The 15,117-nt window shown below is 38.4% G+C and overlaps 1 protein-coding gene across 14 annotated transcripts in view; it reads left to right on the top strand.

Annotated features, from left to right (window-relative positions):
- ppfia4 (PTPRF interacting protein alpha 4) overlaps positions 1–15,014 on the top strand; it is a 120,796-nt gene extending 105,782 nt beyond the window's left edge. For 5 of the 14 annotated variants that reach the window (XM_056269811.1, XM_056269800.1, XM_056269803.1 and 2 more), the window contains 16 exons: positions 214–442; positions 579–614; positions 903–1,033; positions 3,065–3,183; positions 3,311–3,392; positions 4,359–4,440; positions 4,634–4,834; positions 6,824–6,886; positions 7,266–7,292; positions 8,001–8,176; positions 8,265–8,362; positions 9,002–9,177; positions 9,301–9,369; positions 10,452–10,632; positions 10,899–10,995; positions 13,018–15,014. In XM_056269811.1, coding sequence (XP_056125786.1) covers positions 214–442; positions 579–614; positions 903–1,033; positions 3,065–3,183; positions 3,311–3,392; positions 4,359–4,440; positions 4,634–4,834; positions 6,824–6,886; positions 7,266–7,292; positions 8,001–8,176; positions 8,265–8,362; positions 9,002–9,177; positions 9,301–9,369; positions 10,452–10,632; positions 10,899–10,960 — 1,732 coding nt within the window. In that variant the 3' untranslated portion in view covers positions 10,961–10,995; positions 13,018–15,014. The remainder of the gene's footprint in view (positions 1–213; positions 443–578; positions 615–902; positions 1,034–3,064; positions 3,184–3,310; positions 3,393–4,358; positions 4,441–4,633; positions 4,835–6,823; positions 6,887–7,265; positions 7,293–8,000; positions 8,177–8,264; positions 8,363–9,001; positions 9,178–9,300; positions 9,370–10,451; positions 10,633–10,898; positions 10,996–13,017) is intronic. The other 9 variants (XM_056269804.1, XM_056269801.1, XM_056269807.1 and 6 more) reach the window with 5 other exon arrangements.
- The last annotated feature ends 103 nt before the right edge of the window (positions 15,015–15,117 follow it).

Genomic DNA, 15,117 nt, shown 5'->3' with positions numbered 1-15,117 from the left:
CATCCTGGATGAAAAGATGACCAACAAAAGCTTGGAAAAGGATTGCAGATGTGCTTACTGCTCTTCAGACACACTTGAGTTTGGCTTTCATTTGAAGTGTATTCTGCAGAGAATATGTGCTGTCTAGGGATGTGTGTGTTTTATGTAGGAAGTTTGAGTTCTTGCTGTCCATGTGCTGAGTGCTCTCTCTATCTCTCTCTTCTTCTGTTCTAGAATGATCCAGGTGGAGAGGGAATCAGCAGAGCTCCGGGCTGATGAGATTGAGAGTCGAGTGAACAGCGGCAGTATGGACGGCCTCAATGTGACCCTGCGCCCGCGCACCTCCATCCCCACCTCCGTCACCGCCCTCTCTCTGGCCAGTTCATCGCCTCCCGTCAGCGGCCGATCCACACCAAAACTGACATCCGGTTCAGCGGCCCACGAGTTGGGCATCATGACCCTGGTGATCCTTGCTTCACATTGCAAAGCTTTTATTTGTGCTTAACCTGTTAAATCTTCCTTTTCTAACACTGACAACACTTAATCATCTGTCACCCTGTATTTTTCCTCTGTCTCTTTCTTCCTGCTAACACTTTCAGCCTAGTGATTTAAGGAAACACCGCAGGAGAGTGGCTGTAAGTGTGTCTTCATCTCTAAATGACTGAACATCAGCTTGCTTGTTCTAATTCAGTGTGTGTGTAGCTTCTGTGGATAAAGAATGTGAAGGAAATGAATATGACTCTGTGTGTGTTTATTTGCAGGTGACAAAGTACAATATAAATGAGTTTCTGTTCAGAGGAGTGGGAAAGATTTGGTGTTATTAGCTTTTTGCTAATGTTAGGGTATATTGTGACGATGTTGTCTGTTTGTTTGTGTGTGTGTGTGTGTGTGTGTGTGTGTGTGTGTGTGTTTACTTGTCCCAGTCCCCTGTGGAAGCCCGAGAGGACAAAGCCACCATCAAGTGTGAGACGTCGCCCCCTCCCTCCCCCCGAAGTCTCAGACTAGACCAAATGAACTTCGCTCAGCTAACAGGAAGCCTTGAGGATGGCCGAGGGTAAACGCACACACAAATCCACAGACGATCACGTCTCAGGTGCTAATAGATCCCTCTTTGATTGAACTAGATGAGACATAATTTACCCAGCAGGCACACTTGAGGACAGATGAGAGTTTGTTACAGGCACAGACTCTCCCACACACACTCAACTGCTCTTGAGACTATGGGTCTTTAAAGTAGTTAATTACTGTCAGTTTGCCTTTGTTCAAGTCACATGCAAGCCACATTTGTCCTGTTATACACCTCCAGGTGTGTCATGCACCCCCTCCCCGCACACACACACACTCAGAGATTTTTGAGCCAAAAACTTGAATCATAACTTGTGTCTAAAACACAGTTACATGTCTAAATTTCAGCTCTTTAATAAAGTTACCTTGTGCAGATTATTTGCTTTAAATGGAACATTGTATTATCATCTACACGCCCTAATGTCGATCTAAACTTGTATAATGTTTTTCCCATGAAAGACAATGTCAAAGATGCTGTAAGTTCAGTTGCAATATTTTTTGCTAAAGTAATAAACGTGTATATATATATATATATATATATTCAAACATTTATCAACGTCCGATTATTCGCACGATGGGATTGGCAGTAAGATGATTTCTGCGCTCGTTTCTACGTTAGATTGATAAATGAGCCCCAGTGTCTCTACATACTTTCCAATCTTACACTTATACAAAGAACAAAAATATTTCCTGGTGGGCAGCACCATATTTAGCCATCAGTGATGCTGAGTTTTTAATGATGTTCCTCAAGATGTTCTCTCTAGAGAATCTTCTTCTATTTGAGCTCTGTGAGGTTTTAGCTGTGTGTTATGTTTTTAATGATGAACTACCATGGGCATTGTTGAATAAAAATCACACTTCTGTAGTCTGGCTAATTTAATTTAAATAAGACCTGCACTCTCAGACTAATACACATTGATTTGAATCAAAGCAAGAAATCAAACCTGATGTGCTCTTTTTCAGTCTCCCTCTGTCCTTTCTACTTCCACATCCTTGTTAGGTTGTTAAACGGCATCTCAGAGCACCCAGACTCTATCAGAATGTAATGCTTCACACACATTTATGGTGATGTCAGGGGAGGAGTGATTTCATTATGATTGAATTGGCTTCAATAGATCCAAATGAGAGTGTAGGAATAACAAAGCATTTCTCTGCAGGGCAGGCAGATAAAAAGGTTACAAACAGAAATGATCGTGCATGTTATAGAGTATAAGGTGAAGTTCACACAGGGTGGGTTTTTAGCATTTTCTCTGCACTTCTTTTTTTAATGTTTGTTTATACACATAAACAAACATTCAGATGCATGTTTTTAACCACTACGTGCAATCTTGCTGTTTTTTTGTTGTTGTTTTTTCTTCATTTTACGACACTGTGATGTATCCGCACTAATTTCCATCCAATGTGTTCAAGAGAACAAAATGGTCACTTCCTTAGAAATTGGTGGAAAATATCTGTAATTAAAATGGAAGCTGCTGCAATTGGGGAAACCACTGTAGCGCTGTTTTCCTACAGAATAAATTACTTGCGGCCCAGACCGCGCAGGCAAAACACAATAAACGCTGTCATGATATCTTGCGGGGTTTTTTTGTTGCGCATCAACAGGTTTTTTTTTTGTTGCGCATTGAGAGATTTATTAAATAAATGTATTTCCCTCGTAGTTTATCAGCTAAAAAATTTATCCGTCAAAATGCGATATCCCAAAACCCAAAACTATATCCCAAAAATATATACTGACAGTGATTAAGGTCTCCAAGCCTCGTCATTGTTGCTGTTCCTATTCAACTGTATAAGCTGACAGATCACTGTCTGCTAAACCCATTTGCAATTCCCACATTGCTTTACTTCTCATTTGCATAACATTAAGTTAATTTGCTATTGCTAATAGTTGCTTATTCCACCAGAAATTATGACTTCCGGTTGCTTTGTCACCACAAATCTCTGTCAGTGTAAACACCCATCACGATGCTAAAAGTCACACAATGTCATTTTTTTCTCACTTTCTCTTTTTCTCTCTACTTAGGGGCAACAAAAAGAAGGGTATAAAGTCCTCCATCGGACGTCTTTTTGGCAAGAAGGAGAAAGCGCGTTTTGATCAGCCTCTGAGCAGGGACGGCCAGGTGACACCACCTGTCATTCCAGGTACCATGAAACAAACACACGCACACATTACACGCAGGAAATCTCATTTTTATTAGATTTTAGATAACTAAGTAAATGAAGATCGTATACTCCTTAACTAACTGTATTTTATTATGTTGTGTCACAGATTTCGAGATGGGTATTGGAGATACCATGACCTTGAGCAAACTGGGCACACAGGCAGAGCGAGACCGCAGGATGAAGAAAAAGTAGGTCTTCCCTCCTCTGTGATTCTCACTCATACAGCTCCTTCACACTGACGCACACCAAATCACCGAGACATTCAATAATCTGACCTAATCCTTATTACCTAATTACACGGCTCAATTAAAGCAAAAGACCAATCAATTCAATGGCAAAGTGCCATTTCCTGCAGATAAACAAGTTACAAATAACGCTCGACAGAATGGTAGGCAAATAACAGGGCCTCATTTAAGTGTAATTTACCATTCTGTCGAGTCTGTCCTCATCTCCACATCTTATCTCTGTCCCCTGACCATTAGTGTGACAGAAAAAGATAGGTTTCCTAATTAACACCTGCCATGTGGATGTGTGTGTGTGTGTGTGTCCATTCTTTGGCACTGTGCTAAGAACAAAATGTACTTCTTGTTTGGGTGTAAGATGAGGAAAAGAAATTGAATAGCCTTTGCAGTCTAATAAAAAAAAGAATGTCAAGAGAATAGCCTGTGTAGTTTTTGAAATTGAACATAAACACAAAATGTACTCAAAATTAATAAAACATTGAAAACAGATGAACTTCTCATATGCCATCATTAAACCTTATTTGTTATGTTTATTACTTTTTTATAATAGTTTATAAATAATATAATTTATAACTATTATTTTTATAAAAATAATTATACAATAAAACACAAAAAAATACTTTCCATACTGTGGAAGTCAATGGGAAGTCAATACTCTTATTCTTCAAAATATCTTCTTTTGTGTTCAGCAGAAGAAAGAAATTCATACAGGTTTGACAGCCTTGGTGAGCATTAGAGACTTCTTTCAAAAACATGTATATAGGTTGATATCATTCAACCTTCTCTCAAGAGATTGTACAGAACATTGGAGGGTGAAAACCCCATATGTTTGAACTATTTCACTCTATGCTGATGTAATGTCTCTGGGGTTGTATTTCCTCTCAGCTCTGACCTTTCTTTGTCTTCTATTAGGCATGAGCTACTGGAGGATGCCAGGAGGAAAGGGCTTCCTTTTGCTCAGTGGGACGGCCCCACTGTGGTCTCCTGGCTCGAGGTACAAAGACATCAGCCACCATCCCTCCCACCGTGCAGTAATGAGCACAGCACTCATGATCTCCATGATTATAATCACACAAATCACAGGGAGGGATTCGGATGACAATAATTAGGATAATTACTTACTCGCTCTGATGATGACGGAGATAACAAAGATGCATCTTGATGGTCTTCTCTCTGACATCCTCCAGCTGTGGGTGGGCATGCCAGCTTGGTACGTGGCAGCGTGTCGTGCCAATGTGAAGAGCGGCGCCATCATGTCGGCTCTGTCGGATACGGAGATTCAGCGAGAGATCGGCATCAGTAACCCACTGCATCGGTTGAAGCTGAGACTGGCCATCCAAGAAATGGTGTCACTGACGAGTCCATCAGCTCCTCTCACCTCACGCACTGTAAGATGCCTGCTCCTAAACTGCTCATTTTCAAACTGAAAACAAATATGAATCAAAAATTAGTCCGCGCAGATCCTTTCCTTTGTCTTTGTAACAATATTACATAAACATACTTATTACATTATTGGTTTATTGGTAATATGTGACCTTTAGACAGATGCTGTGCTCAAATGAGAGTTGTCGGTTGCAATATAGCCTTAATCATGTCCCAATCCCATTCCCAAATCATTTCCGACTTTCTGTCTCGACTTTCTCTTTGCTCAAAATTTTCCTCCATAGTTTCAAATGAGAGATAAATTGTTTATTTTAATGTAATTTTTTTATCATTATTTTTTATCAACGTGAAACATTTTATGTAACATTTTTTTGATTGAAACATATATTTTATAAAATTGCTGTTTAAAATTTTTTATTTAATGTCATTTTTAATCAGGATTTTTAGCTTTTTTTTTGTTTTAATCATTTATATAAAAATAATTATATAAAAAAAATAAGTAACTTTTAAAACTACATCAAAATATATAATATACTACATAAAAATAATTTAACAACAGTTTGTGTGTAAAAAAAATCAATATTGAATATATTTTTATAAAAATATTTTGTTTTATTTTATTTAAACTAATAAATTAACAAACACTTTTGGAGATTTTGGTCTTTCCCCATTTGAACGGCTTAAAATATGCACCTGTTCGCCTATTACATACATAGAAAATAGGTTCCCAGGGGCTGTAGTAACATTGCTGCCAAAGTTACTTTGCTTTAAACACTCACTCATAAATAGGGTTGGGTACCGAAACTCGGTGCCAATAGGGAACCGGTTCCGACGTAAACGGTAGTAACCAGACCGAATAAGAACGAAAATTTCGGTGCCTGATTTCGGTGCCTAACTTCATTAGGCACACACGCACACACACACACGCAAGGTCTCTCGCTCTCTCCCTCTCCGCCGTGCCCGTGCGCTACACAGTTTGGAGCACAGTTTCTTCTGTCTCGCATGCGCGCTCTTTCTCGCAAGGTTTGGCTGCATTTCACGTGTAGAATTACGTGTCAGAACGCCCTCTGAGTGTGCCGATAGTCTGAATCCCAAATAGAATCAAGCCAATTCATTGGCTGATGGCGCGGGCGCCGCATCGACGCACTTACGTCGTCATATTATGTTGGCGCGCGCGCGCCATCTGCTCCTCAGATTTCTCTGCCGAAAAAGGAAGCTGGTCGGCAGCGCGAGGAGCTTGGCAGCGTCCCGTTCCCTATTGAGAGATGTTACACCAACCAGAGATGTTCTCTTTCATAGGTTCACTCAACGCTGCGTAGCTAAGAAGCAGTGGATTTGTAGGCTGCTGTATCACGTGCCGTTTGAACTGACGCGCTACAGCGATCTGTCACATTTCAAAGAGCCAAAACGTTGTTTATTGTGTGAATCTCGTAAAAATATGGACAGAATCTGACAGCTGTGGATTTGTTCCATATCAAAAGTAACCTTCTCTGTCTTGTCTGTCGGTGTCAGTGTCCTCTTTGTCCGCTATTTTTCTGTGTGAAAAGGGTCATTTGCGTGAGTCTCACGTTCAATGCGTGAGAGTTGGCAGCTCTGCCTGCTAGTAATCTCTATTAATCTCCAGTATTATTAAATTGTTTGATACAATATTGTTTCATTTGATATTATGTAAATATGAATTTTTATTTTATATTGGTTTTATTATTACCATATGTTACTTGTATTTATATTGTTTAAAGATTTAAGTTAATATTGTGTCCAGTTTGGCCCTGTAAATTAAAGGGTATTATTTTTTTATAAAGTGTGTACGGTTTCATTTTCTTAAGTACCGATTTAAGAACCGTTTAAGCACCGGAACCGTTTAAAAAATACCGAGTAGGTACTGGAATCGGATAAAACCCAACCGATACCCAACCCTACTCATAAAGGTGTTTATGAGGAATATGCAATGTGTGATCATTTATCTGTGTGTGTGCCTCTTTTTCTCCGTGCAGTCTTCCGGAAATGTGTGGGTGACTCACGAGGAGATGGAAAACATGGCAACCTCCACCAAAATGGTTAGTCCATCTGGGTGACTCCCTTGTGCCCGCGGTGCCATGCATATGCCACGCTTCCGCAGCCCTCACAACCCCCAGCCTGCTGCCCCTGACTCTACCCCCATCCCCCTCTGCCCTGCAATCTACCCAAAGAGTGCGCTTATTAAACCTTTTCGCATGTTTCTGTGTGATTCATGTCCTGTTGCTTTGCTAAATTAATCCATATTTAACTGCATTTGCAATAATTGTTACCTAGTAACAAGCACTGATGCTGTTGCTTGGTGTGCACATCATTTCCCGACTGAACTGAGCTAAGTGAGCTATTTAGCTAGAAGAGAGCATCGCTAACACTGTCTCCTCTGTGCTCTAACACGCTGTCACTCTGACCTTTGACTGACAGGAGAATGAGGAAGGAAGCTGGGCTCAGGTGAGAGAGCTGGCTGTCTTTGACCAAACAAAAGCCTTCCACTGACTCGTATATGTGGTTTTCACTTGCCTTTCCATTAAGCATTCATTTTCAAAGTCTGTTCTTGACTTGGTTTAGGGCTTAGAAAGAATGCATTATCTTCATATGGAATTTGATTTTAACATAAGAATTTATTGAAAATTTGTCACGTTTTTTTTACATTGAAATGAATGCAGTTATACTGTATGTGGAAGGTAAACTTTTTCAAATTTAGTAGTTATGATGATATGATAGATTATATACATTTTTAGGGGGCAAAAATACATATTTTTTTATTATTATGTTATTATAGTATACATTATTAAATATATAATGTAGATCATAAACTATTAGTATCATTCAAATTTAATATAAGTTTATTATTATGGACAATTATAAATGTATATAATGCTATAACTAAATAGTTTTATATTATACAATTAAAATGAAATATAAATACTGTTATATATTATAAATACTGTACTAAATATTATAAATACATATTTTATATATAATCGATGTTGTTTATTATATAGTTATTTACTATTAATTACTACTACTATTAATTTAATAAAAGTATATTTTTTTCTCTATGTAAAATCTAATTAAAATGACTGTTTGAACTAACTAAATCCATTTAAGATCCGGTTGTCAGAGGCACAGTAGAATAATTTATCTTTTCTTTCTCAGACGTTAGCATATGGTGACATGAACCATGAGTGGATTGGGAACGAGTGGCTGCCAAGTCTCGGACTGCCTCAGTACCGCAGCTACTTCATGGAGTGCTTGGTGGACGCTCGTATGCTGGACCACCTTACTAAGAAAGACCTGCGGACACATCTCAAAATGGTGGACAGCTTCCACCGGTAAACTATAGCAGTGATTGCTCATTTTTAACAACCGCAGTGTGAACTAGACTTTACATACAATGGTACGTTCATTATATCCTTACAGGGCTAGTTTGCACTATGGCATCATGTGCTTAAAAAGGCTGAACTATGACAGGAAGGAGTTGGAGCGAAGAAGAGAGGATTTCCAACATGACATCAAAGGTACGGGTAAATGATCATTGTACTCTCTGGATTCATTACTTCTAACTTATGAAGGGAAGAGCACTATCTAGTGGCCGTACCTGTTATTTGCATTTCGATGGCAGGAATGTGTGAGGTCAACAGCTGAGCTTTTTAGTGTCAAATCCATTTAAAGGGACGGCGCCCGGCTGAACTTCAGCATAACACATGAACTTGACACAGCTGTCACAGCTTTTTAAAATCTTTCATCTTCATAGCTAAAGACACACGCACCAACTGCTTAAGACACACACACACACACTTAAGCACATTACGCACAGGATTGAACAAACAGAAAGCAGGCTAGCCAGCTGTGCAAAATGATCACACTCCACATATACTATTACCTAAACAGATATTTCCAGTACAGTTGTAAACACGGCCCCCTTCGAAGATTTGCTTTGTTAATGTTTGCTGCATGGGTTAGAGGTGGTCTGACCGAAATCGTTTTATATCACGATAACTGTATATACTTGTTGTTGTTGTAAATTCAACAATTTTACATGTTTTATAATATGGCTTTATAATGCAAGTAATATGAGTCAGTTTAATGTGAAACCAATGAAGCATTTTGTGTCTAGCAAAGGTAATAGCAAATGCATGTACCGCTGTCTGTTCCAGATACCCTGGTGTGGACCAATGATCACGTGATGCAGTGGATTCAGACCATCGGTCTGAAGGAATACTGTAATAACCTGCTGGAATGTGGCGTGCATGGAGCTCTCATTGCCCTAGATGAGACATTTGACTTCTGCAGCTTGGCCCTCATTCTACAGATCCCCATGCAGAACACCCAGGTGAGGACCGCACATGTTAAAGGTTTATGTAATGTTCTAACATATAAAACTCACTTATGTGATATGGTGGTTAAGCATACTGAGGGTCTTTCCAAAATCCTGTATCTCTGATGTGTCTTCCAGGCCAGGCAGATTCTGGAGAGGGAGTTCAATAACCTCTTAGCATTGGGAACTGACCGGCGCCTGGAAGAGGTAGGTGATGATTTGGATTCTGGTTGGATTTCAGCCAAAATTCATGGAATTTTCCTGGTCATCAGATGTGAGTGACCCTTCTGCAGTGGAGCTGGAAATGCACTGTTGTCCACTTGGGTTTGTTTTCTTATGAAGCCAAAAGCATGTAACAAAAGATTGTCATGGTAATACATTATGGTTTTTCTTTTGTTTTACCTGTATTCTTTTGAATGGGGAATAATGATTGCAAAATGTAGAGCTAAGAACGACACTGTCATGATTTATCTGTTACTTAGTCAGTGCTGGTCAGGATGGAGCAATCATAATAATTTTTGATTACATGATAAGGCATCTTATTTAGTCATTTTATAGAAATCATGGGGTGGATATATTTTTAGTTATATGTCAGGAACCAATAATTTTATTTAATATGTTTAAATAATTGTCTATATACAGTGTATATATATATATATATATATATATATATTTTATTATTATTATTTTTTATTTATTTATTATTATTATTATTTTTATCTGTGTAATAGCTTTTTCAAAATAAAACAAATATAAAATAAAAATATTTATTCATGTATTTTGTTTGTTTATTTGATCTGTGTAACAGCTTTTTTTAAGTGAAACAGAAACATAAAATATATTTCTAAATATATATAAAATACATTTTTTTTTTTTTTTTTTTTTTGTGTAACAGCTTTTTCAAAATGAAACCAACAAACACATTTTTATTTTATTGTATACGTATAACAACTTTTTATATAAAGATAATAAATGCATATTTTAATTATAAAAAATGCGAAATAGTATGAAATGTGATTTTAAAATGTCAGACAGTTGCTTTTACATTTGTGAGCTGGGAGTGCATGTCTGCAGCGAGACCCCTCTGCAGAAATAGCCAGGATTGCTCTGCTCATCATTAACGTTGACATTTGTTCACCCAAGATTGAGAAAATTAGCTGAAGCTTTTATATCGTTGTGCTGTCATATTCATTCTCTGTTGCCATATTTGAAATAATACGAATGTGTGTGCAGTCATGCTTTTGAACAAGATCTGAACCCAGTCGTTGTGATGTCATCCTTCTCATCAGAGTGATGACAAGTCATTCCGAAGGTCTCCGTCGTGGCGTAAGCGCTTCAGGCCGAGGGACGGCCAGGGTCTTGGTATGTTGCCGGGGTCCATAGAGACTCTTCCCGCTAGCTTCCGCCTCAACACCATGTCCATTCCCGCTTCTATGGCTGCTGTGCCCAGGAGACAGCTGCAACCAGAAGGTAGAAAGGGGGGCAGGGTGTTTTACAAGGGGGAAAGGAGTTCAGCATTGCCATTAGCACGTTGCTCTTTAATGGTTGCAGTACTGTACTAACAATTAGTGCCTTCTCTAACTCTTTTACAGTATATCTTACGACACTAATTGCAACACATGAATGCATATTGACTGTGAAAGCATGTGTTAAAAGTAACTAATATGAATGGCACAGGTTGGGGTCACAGTTTATGTCATTGCATGTTTTCTCCCCTCTGTGTCTCTGTGGTTCAGCAGCCGGTCCCCCGGCCCCGCAGAGACTAGACCCCTCAGCTGTCAGGACTTACTCCTGCTAACTTGCTTTTACTAATCACTGCACTTACACTAACAGGTAAGCTGTTCACTTCAGCCTCTCGTCTATAAGCTCTGATGGCTCAGTAAGAGATGTTTAACACCATCTCCTAACCAGACGCGATACGATTCCAGCGTCAAGCAGTCTGTCCACACCAGACGTGACACGACTACGAGAAATCAGTCAAAAATCACAGCCAATCGGAAGTGACACCATTTTAACATTGTTAAAAAATACATACTGAGTGACTGATACTATCTGAGTGACTAGAATACGCTTGTTTGTTTGCATCGAGTTCAAAGTTTGAACGTTGTTGTTTCCTGTAAAAAAAAAATATTTCAAGATCTGAGGTGAATTATCCTTTGTCACTTTCAGTATGGCTATAAAGGTCATGCAAAATGATATTCAAACTCGCATTAAATTATTTTAACATTAAATAAAGCACATAATCAGTAGCTGAGAAGATTATCATGCTCATACTTTGTATGTTGTTGTTCTAGCTGCAACGTCTCAGAAAAATAGAAACCGTTTCTAAAATAGAATCGTCAAGTATCGCCGTTTTGCCGATAAAAACCCTGATTAACATGGAAAAGAAACCTTTTATCGCATGCCGCGTCGCATCTGGTTAGGTAATGATGCTCAGATTTGTTGCTTGGCTTTTTTTCTTCTGCTTTTTGTACATGAATGGTCAGTTGAGTTTCTTTTCAAGTGCTTGAATTCAAAGTAGCGTAAACTTCTATAAAACAGAATTGAATGAAAGTTCATATAATCCTTTCAACACTCCTAGGAACCACCTTGCAACCAATCAGAAGACATTAGCAACTGCATAGCAACACACTGACATCCATATATGAAGTACTGATTGCAATGGATTATTGCGCTCTGTTATTATTATTATTTTTTTCAATTTTCAATGTTCTTTCATTTATATTTATTCAGTCTCATGAATTATATGAACATCTGAACTAATTACATTTTCTGTCTTTACATGATTTAATCAAGTATATATTTAATTTGTGTTATGATGTATTAAAATGTGTCACATTTGATAATTATTGCACTAATATTGGTAAAGTGTTGTTCTGGGTTTGATACAAGTTAAGCTCAATTGTCAGAACTTGTAGCGTAGTGTTGGAAAACTATTTCAAGGCAGATGTTGCAGTTAGAGTAAGGGGCCGTTCACACAGAACACTTTTTTGCATTTCCATTCAGTGTTTTTCAATGTTAACCTGCTCTAGACAGATGTGTTTGACTGTTGCGCTCGCGTCTCACATCTTTAGCACTGTCTCGCTCATAGCAAGCCGTTCTAAAATGCAGCACTCAAGTTAAAAGAGTTTCAACCTTTAAAAGAGCAGACCTTTTTTTTTCATTCCACTGCCTGGCATCTTGCATTTTTAGTCCGACACTAAAAAGCGCATTTTTGCATTGCACTGCACTGCTTAACCATTGTGTTTCTATGTAAACATACACACATTGACAATTTGACTGTTGCGCTTGCGTCTTTTGTAGCATCTGCTGCATTGCACATCAAAATCGGGCTCTCAAGTTAAGTTGTTTAAATGAAAAAAATGCCTCTCTAGATCCTGTGTCATTACATTGCTCTCCATCTGGCATTTTTAAATGCAAAAACATGCTTTGTCTGAATGGCCCCTAACACACATTCATACACAATGTATTTTTGCATTCCACTCTGCGTTTCCATTTGTTTATATGTAAACCGAAGTGTGTGACCATTGCACTTAGGTCTTGTATTGTTTGTTGCGTCTTCCATATGACACAGCATTCTGAAAATGTGGCGCTCAAGTCAAAAGCCAAAATTTTATTCCACTGCCCTCCATCTCACACTTTGTATAACCCCTTACAATGGAACACACAAAAGCTATGATTATTTTTGCGTGAATTCTTCCATAAAATAACTTCTATTTACTTGCCATTGATATGATAATTTGTTGGTATACTGAGTGCTTATTATGCCCTGACATGCTCGAACCCGGAACAAATTGTTTTTAAGACCTCGTAAATATGGTTTTGATGATTTGTATCCTCTCATTTCCCTGCCAGTGCATTCCCACTACCTGTACGGACACATGCTTGCGGCCTTTCGACAATGAAATATGCCAAAATCTGGGGACACCTTGAAAAGATGAGGGAAGGGTTAACCTCCGCCCCTCCCCTGTCCTGAACCACACCAGAGCTTTCTTGGACACCGTGCAATAGAGGGGGACAGAAAGACGAATTTTGAACTCTTGAGCGCATGGAACGCATTGCAGCCGCAAAGGAGAAATCTCGTCATATCAGTCGTTTCCCAGTAATCCCGGTTATATAGTCTTTGTGGTGGTCGTACTTAACTGGTGTACTTGGCCCTGTAGTCTGTCAGTGCTAGTCTGCTCCTTTGGGTGTACCATTGGCATTTTACTGTATAAGGCTTTCTTCCCTTTGGTTATGCAAATTATTAATCAATGTCTATGTATATATGAAAAACAGAAAATTATGCGATTATGTTTTTTATGGAAATATATATCAGACTTGTATATCGAGATGAATATATCATTATTATATGAGTTTTAAAGTCTCAGTTGTGACTGTTTCCTGTCGGTTAGACAGCTCCGTCTGCTAGAAAGGGTGTTACACTTGTAGTCGGTGTTGACTGAAGAAACGTGCGTTTGTGTTCACATCAGCAGCGCTTATCCACATAGAGTTTCTGTCCACACACTTCCAGGACATCGAGATCGTATGAAGCCATGATGCTAAATATTGTCAAGCATCAGGGAAAGCAATTGACTTCAGTTCACTTAGCATCAGGAGCAAAAAAAAAAAAAAAAAAAAGATTTCCAGCACGTAGGACCTGCAAATGAACATATGATCTCTTTTGGTGCCGCCACTTGAAATTTAACCACTATGGGAGCAAATGATTCTTGAGCAACATACCTACCAAACAAGTTATGAGCGCGTTGGGCATTTCTTCTTTTTTTTAAGACAATATTTTCTGTATAATTCACAGGATATATCGTGCTATTGTGGCAGCTACTGTACTGTGTGTGAAAACGTGTGTATGTGTATTTTAAGTGTTACACAATGCTGACAAATCATGTTCTTACTTTAAGAAGTGCTCTCTATTAAAAAAAGTATTAATATAAGTGACTGTTTTTTTCATTTTATACGCAAAAAACCCATCATAATCATCATTTTGAATATCCTTTGAAATGAATGAATGATCATGTTTGTGCTGTGTGGGTCACTGTTGGCATTGGGGCGTCCGGTGGAGCATGCATGCCACTAAACTTGACAATCACTGTAGCATCTATTGCCTCTCTTTCTCACTCTCAATCGTCATTACCACAGATCTAAAGGAATATATCACCACGCAAACACTTGAACTTGAAATCCTGTGGTGTGCTGCTCTTTTTTTAAGCCTCGGTCTGCCAATTGTGCCTAGCCTCTCACAGCCAGTTTAGTTGTTTCTGTTTCATTTATAATGTCTCTTTAATGTTTAGCACGCTCGCTGAATATCGATTTGATCCTTTAGTGGCTTGCTAAAAAAAATGCCTTGACGAGGACCAAGCGTTAGTACAATGCCGAGACGTTTCCCTGATGCGACAGTGGTGGAGTAACTGAAGCCTCTTGCTTTGCAGCGTGTGCTCCTGTGATGGTCATTTTTACGCTAATTTGTTTCTGTAGCTCTTGACAGTAATGTGAACTGTAAACAGGTGCAGGTCTCTCTCTCTCTCTCTCTCTCTCTCTCTCTCTCTCTCTCTTTCTCCCTTGCTCTCTAGCCCTCTCACAAACTCTTTCTCTTTTGTGTGCATGTAAGGTTTAATGTGTGTGTAAATAGATGATTTATGTATATAATGCTGTATAGAATAGATGCAGATTCCACATAAAGCATGTGGTTGAACAAGTGAGAATTTTTCTTTTACTGTGATGTTTGTTTGTTTAGTACGTGTCAGATATTGTTTGAGTTTTTCTCTTTTTTTTCACCTTAAATGTAAAAATCTGTCACAAATAAATAATTATGAATATATAAAATAAATATTTACCTTATGTATTATAAATCATTTCTTGGATTTTTGGGTTGGTTTTGTTTTTTGCACACTAAAGCATATTTTAGAGATAAAGGGGGATGCTGGGAAAGTACTTAATTTATTTGTTTTATAAATTTGA

This window comes from Rhinichthys klamathensis, unplaced genomic scaffold (assembly GCF_029890125.1).
Source record: "Rhinichthys klamathensis goyatoka isolate OS25496 unplaced genomic scaffold, OSU_Roscu_1.1 h1tg000291l_1, whole genome shotgun sequence".
Taxonomy (NCBI): domain Eukaryota; kingdom Metazoa; phylum Chordata; class Actinopteri; order Cypriniformes; family Leuciscidae; genus Rhinichthys; species Rhinichthys klamathensis.
Note: the sequence above shows the minus strand (reverse complement) of the source record. Positions and strands in the feature narration are given on the sequence as shown.